The sequence below is a fragment of the Bos indicus genome, chromosome 14 (assembly GCF_029378745.1).
Source record: "Bos indicus isolate NIAB-ARS_2022 breed Sahiwal x Tharparkar chromosome 14, NIAB-ARS_B.indTharparkar_mat_pri_1.0, whole genome shotgun sequence".
Lineage (NCBI taxonomy): Eukaryota > Metazoa > Chordata > Mammalia > Artiodactyla > Bovidae > Bos > Bos indicus.
Window position 1 is genome coordinate 57,479,126 of NC_091773.1, and position 14,739 is coordinate 57,493,864.

The 14,739-nt window shown below is 36.6% G+C and overlaps 1 protein-coding gene across 1 annotated transcript in view; it reads left to right on the top strand.

Annotated features, from left to right (window-relative positions):
• ANGPT1 (angiopoietin 1) overlaps positions 1-14,739 on the top strand; it is a 472,143-nt gene that overhangs the window by 376,704 nt on the left and 80,700 nt on the right. Inside the window, exon 5 of the mRNA XM_019974047.2 lies at positions 11,601-11,830. Coding sequence (XP_019829606.2) covers positions 11,601-11,830 — 230 coding nt within the window. The remainder of the gene's footprint in view (positions 1-11,600; positions 11,831-14,739) is intronic.

Consider the following 14,739-nt stretch of genomic DNA (forward strand, 5'->3'; position numbering starts at 1 on the left):
GGAGCAGGATTAATGACACTTGCTTTGGTGTTTGTTTACCTAACAGTCTAGAGGGGGGCGACTCCAGGAAGCTTCCAGTTTGCAATTTTTAGAATTTTTTTTTTTTTGATTGGATGCTGTCCTAATCTCAATACTTGGTTTTGTTCCTTACCTCAAGGAGATAGCACTTAGAAGTAAGAGATCAGTAGCTGGCTCATATAATTGAAATTATGCAACCAAAAACTCAAGAAATGCGAAGCATTAATATTTACCACAAACACAAGGTTGGTATTGACAAACTGAGAGATGTAATTGTCAACTTGTTTTTTATTGGATTCCTCCAGTATGTTTCCTGCCACTTCTGCTCAAAAAAATAAAAAGAGTAAGACTGGGAAAGATGTCATAATGCAAATTCCTTCAGATGAATCAAATATGTAACTGCATCTTTTGGTGTAAAGATACAGTCAGCTGACCGGATTTTAAGACACTTGATCTCTGACTTAATCCCAGTTGTTTCCAAGGTTGGAACATAGCCAAGCAAAAAGAAAAATAAAAAAAATCTAGAAGAAATTCTTTGGCCTCACCAGGGTACACAGAAAGAGAAATCAGCTGTGTACTCCATGTGTAGGAAGATGGAACCCTTGAGCTTTCTTGTTCAAACTTGTATCAAATATGCAGAATGAAGGAAACGCTTCAGTAAGACTGTTAAAAGTGAAACTACACAAGTGGTGGTCATTCTGACAGTTTCAGAAAAATTCTTTACTGCCTACCTATCTAATATCAGGCAGGTGAACATATGAACTAGGTGCTTTACCTAACTACTGCTAATACTCCAACTAATCCTCCAAAGTGTTTATCATCATTTTTATTTTATATTAAGTGAGTTGGACTATAAAGAAAGCTGAATGCTGAAGAATTGATGCTTTTGAATTGTGGTGCTGGAGAAGACTCTTGAGAGTCCCTTGGACTGTGAGGAGATCCAACCAGTCCATCCTAAAGGAGATCAGTCCTGGGTGTTCATTGGAAGGACTGATGTTGAAGCTGAAACTACAATATTTTGGCCACCTGAGGCTAAGAGCTGACTCATTTGAAAAGACCCTGATGCTGGGGAAAATTGAGGGCAGAAGGAGAAGGGGATGACAGAGGATGAGATGGTTGGATGGCATCACCGACTCAATGGACATGGGTTTGGGTGAACCCCGGGAGTTGGTGATGGACAGGGAGGCCTGGCATGCTGCAGTCCATGGGGTCGCAAAGAGTCGGGCACGACTGAGTGACTGAACTGAACTGCACTGAAAGTTCCAAGAGGTCAGGTAACTTGCTCGGGACCAAACAGCTGATGTATGGCAAAATTAGGGTTCAAGTCCATGATGATTCTCTGTCTTAATTATTATAAAAATGTGTTCGCAATGTGATACAGCCTGAAGATTAATTGATGTGGTTGTCAAGTTATCCTCTTAGCATAATAAAATACAAATTTGAACAAGGAATAGGAATTGGTTTTGGCCTATATATAGATCATTATTTATTCCTTCTAATATTAGAGTAGGCAGTATAACTATTTTACCTTGGGAATTCACTGAACCGATTTGACAAGCTTCATCTGTCTTTTAGATAGAGTTTATGGAAAGTTATTGAGTTAATTTTAAGTGATTGAAATATGCCTAATTTCATGATACTAAATTGTAACTTTCTAAAAAATTATGTAATTGAATAGTGAAGTATTGATTTTTAAATCAGTTAAGTCAGTCTTTCTAATTAAAGGTATCCTCCATCTGATAAGTTCTTTATAAAATACTGAAGGAAAATCGCAACTCATCAGTCACTGTTGATACTGCCAATTCCATCTCCTAAATATTTTTCCAATTGGTCTTGTTCTTTCTATTTACTCTTACTCTGTTTTTTAGGCCAAAATCCCATTAATTTTTGTCTTAGCCATTGCAGTGACCTCTTTGCATGGCTTAATGCCTTAAACTTTTCAAACCTATCATCCAAAAGTCTGCCAAAGTCTTCTTTCTAAAATTCAAGTCACATTATTTTCCCCATTTTTTTCTTTAGATCTCCACATGTACTAGTTCAGCTCAACCTCTAAATCTCTAGATAGCATATGCCCAACCCTCGTCTGATTCTCTGTAATGGACTGAGGAAAGTTGTCAAGTACTTTAGCATGAAACATGGTCCATGATCATTAATATCCTAATTTTATAGCCTTACTTTTGAAGTCTTTTTATATTTTAGAAGCATGGTCTAATAACTAAGAGCAGGAGCTCTAAGGTCAGACTGCCTGGATTGGCCTTGATTCTGCTGTAACTTGCTCTGCCACTTATAATTTGTGTGATTTTGAGAAAGTTATATGAACTTTCTGTGCTTTGTTTGTTCTCATTTGTAACATAGGGGTGATGATAATAGTGCATGGAGTTGATATGAGGATTAATTGAGTTACTGCTTAAAAAACACTGAATACAGTGCTTGAAACACACAGTAAGTGTTTAATCACGCTAATTATTAGTATCACATTGAAGACTTGATGTTTGTTCAGACATGATTGATGCTTGCCTTGTTGGGCTTCCCTGGTGGCTCAGCTGGTAAAGAATCTTCCTGCAGTGAGGGAGACCTGGGTTCAATCCCTGGCTTGGGAAGATCCCCTGGAGAAGGGAAAGGCTACCCACTCCAGTATTCTGGCCTGGAGAGTTCCAGAGCCTGTATACTGCGTGGGGTCACTAAAAGTCGGACACGACTGAGTGACTTTAACTTTCTCTTTCTTTTGTCCGAAATGCCCTGTAGAGCTCACACACGTCTGTCCCTTCAAAACTCAATGTAGATATTACCCCTTCCAAGAAGCTTTTTTCTGATTCTTCCAAATATATTTGCTTATTACAACTTATGGGATTACAATCTACCTTGTTTTTTCCTCCTGTCACTTCACTTATCCCATCACATGGGGGTGTGTGTGTGTATCTATCTATGAACCACTGGACTGTGACCTTCTGGAACATAGAAACTGTGCTTTATTTATTTCTGTGCTCATGCTCCCAAGCACAGTTCTCTACATATAGTATATATAATTTTAAATGCTTTTTGAATGTTGACTGATGAACTGGCAAGTGAATTGGCAAATATCCCAACAAATGTCATTTATCTATGTGCACACAAACGCACACACAACTTAAAAATATTTTAATGGAAAACACAGATCACATAGTTTACATTAAATATTGTAAACATTTTCATTGTTCTTAACATAAATAAAATACAGATGGCTTTTATACCACTGTTCTGCATCCCTAAAAGCCCACTGCATGGCAACCAAGGTTATCAGTCCACATTCTGAGGTTCACTAATTCAGCCCTAGATAGTATCTCTTCAGACCATTCTAGACTCATGACTGTTTGCATTTTCCTGATTAATAAAAAAAATCAACACAAGCCTAACTGATCTAAGTGTTAAATTGTACAGAAGTGTATGAATTGAAATTCAAAGTCCCTAATTCCATATTCCCCCACCCCCCACAGAGAATCATCATTAACAGATTTGCAGTTTGGTACCTATTCTTCCAGACTTTTTAATGAATATATTAAAATGTACACATGTAGATAGAGAGTACATATTTATCTGTGTGGTTACAGAGATACATACCCATATGCAATTACACATATGCACAAGTACATATTTATATCATGTATGCATATGTGTATACATTGTAACTATTTTTAAAATGCTGGGTTTATTTTTACTTTATAACAATTTATCATGGATATATTATATATTTAACTATATGCTATACCTCATTCATTGTTAGAAATGCACTAAAATTTACAGCTCAGTAGAACTTTCTGTATTATTTTATATATTCAAAGATACTGATAATTATCAGCAAATTTTACATTCTCCCCAAGTGTTCATGGGCTTTCTAATTTCCTCAAACTTTGCTATTCATTTTATTAACCTTGTTTACCTAAGAGGTTATATTGTACATCTTTCCTGGTTATTGACTATTTGAATTCTTCTTCTGGGACTAGCCTATTCATGTATGTTTCGCATTTTTTATTGGATTGTTTCTCTAATATCATTAACTCCTTATATAAGTTATTTAATCGATATTAAAATTTTGTAGTATATATCACAAATATTTTCTCTAGTTTGTTGTTTATTTTTCAGCCTGTTTTTTAGGAAGAATTTTTAGTGTTATGAGGTTGTATACATATTTTTTTCTTCTCAGCTTCTGGCTTCCACAGAATATTTAGCTTATTCTTATCTGCCTCAAACTTTAAAAAGTTTATTTGCTGATTGTTTACCTGTAGTGATCTATGCTTCTGTTCCACATTTGAATTACAGAAATATTTAACTTTGCATTTTAAGAAACAATTTACTACATTCAAGTTAGAAAATTCAGTATAAATTTAACCTGAACTTAGTATATGCCCTTGTTTGAGTACGGGGATGGAAAGATTATTCTTTGAAAACCATATTTGCAACGAATGTAAGCACCATACAGATTAAAAATAATTTAAAAATTGAAAGAGCTCTGAGGAGATTCAGGCAGATGACAATGAGAAGGTTTCCATAATACTGACACCTACCTCCTTGTTTGAGGGCCACATTTACACACAGAGGACTTAAGGAACTGTCACTACTGTGAATCCAGTTGCTGCTATGGTACAAACTCTACTGTAGGAGACAATCTGAAAGGGAGAACTTTTTCTGTGAAAGTTTCAAGATCTGTTCAGTGATTTGAAATGCCAGTGTTTTCCATGAGATAAGCTGGAGGAGGCAGACTGTGAAAATTAGGAGGAAAAGTCAACCAAAAACGTCAAGAAGGGCTTTGTATATACTCAATTAGAACCTTTTACTGAAGTTAAAGTTCTGGAGAATTTAGCTTATTTTATTCTTCATTAAAGTGTACCTCTGCCTCAAACTAGAAGTTGAATGCCAAAATTCTATGTATATCTCTTCTCAAAGTGTTTCCAGAAAGAAGAGAAACAGGAAGTACTATAAGTCCTATGAGGAAACTCTTTGGATTTCAAGTTCAATTTGAATAGATATAAGCACACAGTTTTCTTTGTGGCTCAACTGGTAAAGACTCTACCTGCAATGCGGGAGTCCTGGGCTCAGTCCCTGGGTTGGGAGGATCCCCTGGAGAAGGGAAAGGCTACCCACTCCAGTATTCTGGCCTGGAGAATTCTATGGACTGTATAGTCCATGGGGTCACAAAGAGTCAGACACGACTGAACAACTCGCACTTTCCATAAATTATAGTTCCATGGAACTCCAATTCTAAGGAATGCATCATAATAAAACTATTTATTTAATTTAGACTTCCCCAAAACTTGACATAGAACTCTTAACTATAGAATGTCTAATAAAAGTAAAAATATTATCAGCAGTGGCCACAGGACTGGAAAAGGTCAGTTTTCATTCCAATCCCAAAGAAAGGCAATGCCAAAAAATATTCAAACTACCACATAAATGCACTCATCTCACATGCTAGCAAAGTAACACTCAAAGTTCTTTAAGCCAGGCTTCAGCAGTACATGAGCCATGAACTTCCAGATGTTCAAGCTGGATTTAGAAAAGGCAGAGGAACCAGAGATCAAATTGCCAACAGCTGCTGGACCATTGAAAAAGCAAGAGAGTTCCAGAAAAACATCTGCTTTATTGAGTACACCAAAGCCTTTGACTCTGTGGATCACAACAAACTCTGAAAAATTCTTAAAGAGATGGGAATACCAGACCACCTTACCTGCCTCTTGAGAAATATGTATGCAGGTCAAGAAGCAATAGTTACAACTAGACATGGAACAACAGACTGGTTCCAAATAGGGAAAGGAGTATGTAAAGGCTGTATATTGTCACCCTCCTTATTTAACTTCTATGCATAGTACATCATGCAAAATGCTGGGCTGGATGAAGCACAAGCTGGAATCAAGATTGCCGGGAGAAATATCAATAACCTCAGATATGCAGATGACACTACCCTTATGGCAGAAGCAAAGAAGAACTAGAGAGTCTCTTGATGAAAGTGAATGAGGAGAGTAAAAAAACTCTCCTTAAAACTTAAGGGCTTGATGGTATGGGGAGGGAGGAGGGAGGAGGGTTCGGGATGGGGAACACATGTATACCTGTGGCGGATTCATTTTGATATTTGGCAAAACTAATACAATTATGTAAAGTTTAAAAATAAAATAAAATTAGAGAAAAAATAAAAAAAAATAAATAAATTAAAAAAAAAAAAAAACTTAAGGGCTTAAAACTCAACATTCAGAAAACTAAGATCATGGCATTTGGTCCCATTACTTCATGGCAAATAGATGGGGAAACAATGGAAACAGTGACAGACTTTGTGTTTTTGGGCTCCAAAAACACTGCAGATGGTGACTGCAGCCATGAAATTAAAACACACTTGCTCCTTAGAAGAAAAGTTATGACCAACTTAGCATATTAAAAAGAAGAGACATAACTTTGCCAACAAAGGTCCCTCTAGTCAAAGCTTTGGTTTTTCTGGTAGTCATGTGTGGATATGAGAGTTGAAGTATAAAGAAAGCTGAGTGTGAAAGAATTGATCCTTTTGAACTGTGGTTTTAGAGAAGACTCTTGAGAGTCCCTTGGACTGCAAGGAGATCCAACCAGTCTGAAGCTGAAACGCTAATGCTTTGGCAACCTGATATGAAGAACTGACTCATTGGAAAAGACCTTGATGCTGGGAAAGATTGAAGGCAGGAAGAGAAGGGGACAACAGAGGATGGCATCACCAACTTAATGGACATGAGTTTGAGCAAGCTCCGGGAGTCAGTGATGGACAGGAAAGACTGCCTTGCTGCTTGCTGCAGTCCATGGGGTCGCAAAGAGTTGAACACAACTGAGCAACTGAACTGAGCTGAATAAAAATATACTGCATGTACTCTAGAAAACAGTGCACTGGACTTTGGAATTAGCATCCAGGTTTCAGATTATGCATTTAAACCTAAACTAAATTTGTTGCTAAAGGCCATCATCAGGGAAAATATGACTGCTTTGCCTATTGAATTTAGGACAGTGGAGCTGTCTTGTTCTTCAGATCAACTTTTTTTTTTAATATAAATTTATTTATTTTAATTGGAAGTTAATTACTTTACAATATTGTATTGGTTTTGCCATGTATTGACATGAATCTGCCATGGGTGTACATGTGTTCCCCAGATCAACTTTTATATATAAAAGACTCCATGCGCAGCTGAGATGGCCTCTGCCTACTTAACTGGATAGGGATAATGATGTAAGAGGACCAATAAAAGACCTCACGACACAATGGGATATAATCAATATATTGAGTAAGAAAATTAAATTTAATGGCAGAGGGTTTAAGGCAGAAAGAAAATCTCAGTTAAGATTTTTTTTAATGGCTTGGCAAAAAAATTTTGTTTTTATACATGAAAAAGATGAATAGGTTGAAATATTGTGAAAGACAAGCTCCCAAAAATAACCAGATGGAGAGCAGCAAATAGTAAAGGGATATTAAGTTGATGCCTTGATTCTTGGCTGTTATAATGTAAGTATGTGGAAGTAGATAGAGATTGCTTCTGCTGCTGCTGCTAAGTCACTTCAGTCATGTCCGACTCTGTGTGACCCCATGGATGGCAGCCCACCAGGCTCCCCTGTCCCTGGGATTCTCCAGGCAAGAGCACTAGAGTGGGTTGCCATTTCCTTCTCCAATGCATGAAAGTGAAAAGTCAAAGTGAAGTTGTTCAGTCATGTCTGACTTTCAGCGACCCCATGGACTGCAGCCTACCAGGCTCCTCCATCCATGAGATTTTCCAGGCAAGAGTACTGGAGTGGAGTGCCATTGCCTTCTCCGAGATAGAGATTATGTTATAGTAAATCAGAGAAATGAGACTCTAAAGCTAGTTTTCATAACACTGGGTTGTCATGGACAGTTTTCTAGTCTGAGAAGTTAGAACAGTTGGCTTTTTATTTTGGTTCTGATACAGTGTTTGCACAATTTTATACATGGTATTGATAGATTTTTACCTAAATCTAGGCCTTGTAACATCTTCTCATTCTGTATCACTATTTTACTTTAAGAATAAAAAGACATGGGATTTTTTAATGCTCTACAGCAAAAATGGTGTATTACAACAATATAATTAGTAAGTACAGATAGTATATGAATATTTTCTGGCAGAAGAGTTTTGAATTCAAGCCAGTTTGGAAATAGTAAGGAAGGCCTAACTTCCCAAGTAGATAATAACTAATGGATGAGAATTGTTAAAGAAAAGAGGATGGTATTTTGGAAGCCAAATATGAAGAGGTGGAAGGGAGGGGATGAATAGTATCAAAAAGATAACAATTTTGCCTGAAAAAGTCTAAAAATTGTCATTAATGTAAAGGGTATCTTTAGTAAATAAAGTTAATAGAGAAATACTATGGAATAAAAGCAATTAAAGAGAATCCAAGTGAAGAAATGAGACAAGAAAATGACTTGAAGAGATTAATTAGGTGCTAAGACATGCCATTTGTGAAACAGTGCGGCATGTTCCCAATTTGCTTATAGTTTTTATGCATTTGATTTTTAAGACATATATTTCATTCTCAATCCTGTGAGATGTCTGTGATGCAAAGCAAATTTCTTCCCTGGGTATCCCTTCTTTACTTTACATGAATTTGTATTTTAAAATGACAGGCTATGTTGATGTCTTTTAATACCTAGTAGCCATGGTCAGAGAAGGCAATGGCACCCCACTCCAGTACTCTTGCCTGGAAAATCCCAGGGACGGAGGACCCTGGTGGGCCACAGTCCATGAGGTCGCTAAGAGTTGGACACGACTGAACGACTTCACTTTGACTTTTCACTTTCATGCATTGGAGAAGGAAATGGCAACCCACTCCAGTGTTCTTGCCTGGAGAGTCCCAGGGACGGGGGAGCCTGGTGGGCTGCCATCTATGGGGTCACACAGAGTTGGACACGACTGAAGCGACTTAGCAGCAGCAGGAGCAGCCATGGTCCATTAAGATTGTTTGGTGAATTATGAAAATTAACATTTTTTTCCCAACATGCTAAGTGTATACTCCTTCTACTTGGGAAGTACAGACTTTTTGTTACACAAGCCAGAGTTCAGAATTTTTTCCTTTGGCACGGGGATTTCTTTGATCAACTTTCATTCTCAGCTCTTTCCAAAATTCTGAAAATCAAAATAGAATAAAAACTCCTTTATTGACATCTCAGATAGTAGCCATCTTTTAGTATATGTCTTCTTGAGAAAAAAATGCTTCAAAAGTAGAAAGTGGGAAAACATGAATGCAAAAAAACTATTATGTCTGAAACAGAAGTTTCTTGTAGCTGCTTTTTTCTTTTATTTGAATTTTTTTCCCATTTCTCTCTGAAAATAAATGGTTAGAGTGGGAATAGTGTCATTTTATATTTTGCATTGGCACTCAGCAACTAATAAATGCAAACAAAAGCATGGCATTTTCCAAATCAGAATGTTACCTACTAATTAAGAAAACTTAAAAGCCAGTGCTCATCTTATTTCAGGAACAAAATGATAATTCAGAATTTTTATCTAGTATTTTATGACTATACATCCAAATGTTGCTCTTTTCATTATTACAGTTAAGGTTTCTTGGTAGTATACTGTAACTCTTGTGAATTTGAAAGAAAATTTTCCATAAGTTCACGGACTCGATTTTATAGGCATTTAACATCTGATCATTACCCTAGGAAGAGAAACAAAAATAATTAAAAGTAAACTGAGAATGAGCTAAGGCATCCACTGTGCTTAATTCTCAGATCAGAAGGCCAAAAATTAACAGTCACAGAGAAAACCTCCTCTGACATGCATAGCAAGCATACTAATCACTTAACAGTGGGTGGGATAAAGATTTTAACCAATAAAAAAGGTATTTGGCATTATTTGGTTTTGTTTGCTTTTTAGCTACTAACTTTTCCAGCAGCAAGTTACTGACACAGAAGGAAACACTAAAATGCAACGAATCATACCTACTCCTTCAGAAATGCCATGTGTGTCTCATCTTTCTCCAGTTTCCTTGCCTGAAGTTTTCATTCCAAAAAATGCTTTAATAAATAAAAATGACCTTCACATTTTCCCAAATCATTATACCCAAGATCTATTCAATTGAGTTTGCTTAATGACTGGTCAGGACAGAGATCCTTTCACAGTGCTGTAGAATATAAAGCAACTCAAAATAAAGAAGTGGATCTTCTTAGGTTGCAAAAGTCACAGAGCTGTGTCAATGGGTCTCAATGTGAAGTTTTCTGGGCATGCTATCAAAGGTGTTATAAATTAGTAAGTTCTTATACATAGAAGCATCACAGTGTTTTTCAGGCTTAGTTCAATGGGCAGCTTTTCTTTGATGTTCCATATTTTTTTGGAGGATAAGTTTATCAGCAAAGATCTGGAATTACCACTTGCAGTTCTCGCCACACTTCTTAATCAGTGTATGGGCAGTCAGATATTCCAGCTCATCCCCTACTACAGGGAGTTGGAAAACTTGGCTCTTCAAACAATCTCTATTTTATGACTTAAGTATTAAGTTTAGAACACTCCCTAGTGTCCCCTTTTTGAAAACGTATAGTAATGATTCAGTGCTACATTTCTCCAAGGTAAATTAAATACCCAGTCTGATATGTTACATTTGAATAACACCTTGTAAACTAAGGACTGGTTGAACCTTCTGTAAATGAAACTGAGAAAACTGAATAAGCCTCTTCTCTGAGGAATACTAGTATATTATACACTCTATAAAATGTAAGTGCTTCTTATTTCCAGTCAGTTGCTAGCATCCAACAGTGCTTCTGCATTTTCTATCATTTTTAATGTGCAATATGCAAAGGGAGTATCCTGTGAAGAGTTCTGAAAGAAGGAAGGTTCTTGGCTGAGGACTGTATCACTCCAAGCAAAGCTTCCCAAGTCCTTTTGTAAGACCATCCCATCAGCAACATAATCTTCCTTTTTGGAACCAATTATTCAGTAATTTGGAAATTTGTTATGCCTTTAGCCCTTATCTTGAAGCTCTGATTGAGAGATAAAGTAAGCTAGTGGTTACAATACAGGTCCAGGTATCAATAATCCCAAGAAACGTAATTCACTGTGACTTTACATAGCTTAGTTTCTGGTCCTCTGGTTTCTGCATCAATATGCTATTCCTCGTGAAATGTAATCCCTGTTAATGTTTTGAAAATCCCAAATGAATGAAACAAAGTAAATAAAAAATAGTTTCTATAGTTTGTTCAAACTTTTTTCTGAACTACTGCTTCTATTTCTTATTGGATCCATTTCTTTAATGAAAATTATGCTATAATTTCTCCAGACAGAGTCCAAGTTAACTACCCTGGATATAAGATACATCCCAAGAAATAAATTACATTTAGGAAACAAACATCACTCTAACAATAACTGATCTAATAATTCTTCATTTCAAATGCTGTATAATGTCATTCCTATTAAATATATATTTATGTATAAATGCATTTATATGTATATACTTTTTCTGAGTCACTTGCTTAATAAATATTTCCATGGTGAAATACCTAACTAAAATTTCTTACAGTAAATAAACTCAGGAACTAGTTGAATCATGCTTCTTACAGCATTTTAAAACTAAATCTTATCTTCACTTCCTTGTAGTTTATTAGAACACAAAATCTTTGAAATGGAGGGAAAGCACAAGGAAGAATTGGACACCTTAAAGGAAGAGAAAGAGAATCTTCAAGGCTTGGTTACTCGTCAGACATACATAATCCAGGAACTGGAGAAACAGTTGAACAGAGCCACCACCAATAACAGTGTCCTTCAGAAGCAGCAGCTGGAGCTCATGGACACAGTGCACAACCTCGTCAACCTCTGCACTAAAGAAGGTAGTAAGAATTTCTTCCTTACTTTGGTTATACTAAATATTTTATTCAATACAGAGCAAGTAAATATCCAATATAACTTTCTAAGTTGCATTGATTGCTAGTATAGAAGCAGCAAAAGAACTTTGTTCTTAGAAGCATTTAATGAAGTTTGCACTGACAATTTTCTCATGTTTTTGACTTCAGAGAAATTATTCATAAGCTTGGGTTCATGAATTCACCATATCTTTCTAATTTCTCCTTTTTTATTGGCCTTTTGGCCTTAAATAAAATCTATTAGGTTCTCATAGATAAATATTTAGTACTGTAATGTTAGACACTTAACTATACAGGACAGAATTTAGACTCTATTAAAGATTAGTTCAGAGTGCTGAGAAGAATTTCAGGAGCGTTCCCATTTTAAAACTATTTCTTTTGCAGTGGAGGAGAGGGAAGAGTTAACTGCAGAGACAAAGAGGCAGAGAAGTTCCTAATAACTGTTATGAAGGAGGAGGAATATTTGTTATTAAAAGCCTGTTTTAGGATTATTCATGTGGCCCTGTATGGAGAAGACCTAACAAGGGCATATGAGCAAACTTATTCTGGGCTATCTTCATGATAGTGAAAGTATAAACTTTTAATACCCACCAGAATATCTGGAGCCATTTAGCCATTGGAAATATTGTAGGCCTGTGTCTCTTTAGAAGACATCCATCCATCTGTCCACCTGCCCACCCATCAGTTATTGAAAAAATGTCTCTGTGTACACCTGTTCACTTCAAGCAGAACCTCACTTGAGCCACAGGAGAATGCTTCAAAGTTTGGAGTTTCTATAGTTCTGCTCACTAATCAGTCTTTCTATGAGTGAACATGGACAAGAAAACACCACTTATATCTGAAGGTCATGGTTATCATTAAGCTGTCGCTTATGTGATCATTCATGTAACGGTTCAGTGTTCATATGTAATGTACATAATTGGAGGCTCCTTTAATTTAACAGTGGACTTGAGCTATATTAAAAATAACTCAGTTCCATAGTCTCATGTATACATATGAATACAGAGGATAACTCCATTTCAAGTGATCTTGTTTTAAAGACATTTAGCATTTCTCTATTACACTCCATTACCTTCGGTTCTATCTCCTTTAGATAGTCTAAACAAGTCCTTAATATACTTTTTGAAGAGTATTTTTTAAACAGTGAGTTCCCAGGGCTCCGTTTGTGTGTGCTCAGAAATGTGATTGAGAAGGAAAAAACCTGCTAATCAGTCAGAGCCTGCCAAAACCTTGAGTTAGAGTCCACTGGAAGGAAAACATGATAGAATTTTGCCAGAGAATTTTAATAGAGCTCATGAGTATTTAGAAATTAAGTATTAATATGAGACATATCTATTCTCATATTGAACTGAATACATTAGGGGAAAAATTGAAAACATATTTTTCTTATCATCCTGAGACGTAATGCACATGGAGTTGAGTAGTTCTTTTTTTTTTTATTAATGATGTTAGAAATATCAAGCCTTGGTGATTCTCACAAAGCTCATATGTCTGCCTACTTATCATAATTTCACTTCTTTTCTGAGTACTTGTCCAGTAAATATGTCTTTAAACTTTTTCAGGCAGGAGGGTGACTTCAAAATTAAAATTCCTGGCTAGTTTTGGTCTTTGGGTGCAACATCAGGAATCAAACATCTGTTCAAGAAATGTAATTTATTGAACAATAACAGTGGCACTCCTGATGGATGCTACCCACAACATCACTCAGTGTATGAGAAAAGTAACTATGCCTATTCTATTATAACTATGCCTATTCTATTATAGAGCACATCCAAAAAGTAATTGGAAAAGGAAGTGGCAACCCACACCAATGTTCTTGCCTGGGAAATCCCATGGACAGAGGAGTCTGGCGGGTTACAGATCATGAGACAGAGATGGACAGAACTGAGTGACTAACACTACAGAGGGAGACGGAAATTGTCTAATACTTCATACCTCTAGACATTTATTTTCTTTTTAATGATAAAATTATAAAACAAATCCTATTTAACTATATTTTATAATCCAACTTTCTCACACACACAATGTAAGCATATTAAGCTATTATCCAATGGATTCTATGCTCTCATAGTGTGTGAAAGTCACTCAGTCATGTCTGACTCTTTGCGACCCCATGGACTGTCCATGGAATTCTCTAGGCCAGAATACTGGAGTGGGTAGACTTTCCATTCTCCAGGGGATCTTCCCAACCCAGGAATCAAACCCAGGTCTCCCTCATTGCAGGCAGATTCTTTACCAGCTAGCCACAAGGGAAGCCCAAATAGTGAAAGTGAAAGTTGCTCAGTCGTGTTTGACTCTTTGTGATCCCATGAACTACACAGTCCATGTAATTCTCTAGGCCAGAATACTGGAGTGGGTAGCCTTTCCCTTCTCCAGAGGATCTTCCCAACCCAGGTATCGAACCCAGGTCTCCTGCATTGCAGGTGGATTCTTTACCAGCTGAGCCATAAGGGAAGCACAAGAACACTGGAGTGGGTAGCCTATCCCTTCTCCAGGGGATCTTCCCAACCCAGAAATTGAACCAGCGTTTCCTGCATTGCAGGTGGATTCTTTACCAACTGAGCTATCAGGGAAGCCCATGCTCTCATAACCATAGATTTTATTTGTTTCTTATTATACTTTTTTTTTTCTCTCTAATCCCACAGTTAAGTATTCTACTAAGTATTTGGTGATTTAAGAATTCATGAGACACAAAAATGGAATGTGTTTCTCACTAAGTTTTCTACAAAGATTTTACTTCATTTTCACTGGCACCATAGCATTTGGTTACAGTGAATTTAAAACTTTAAATGACTAATTGCATAATACTAGATTAAATGCATGTGTGCTAAATTGCTTCAACCGTGTCCGACTCTTTGCAACCCCGTGGGCTCCTC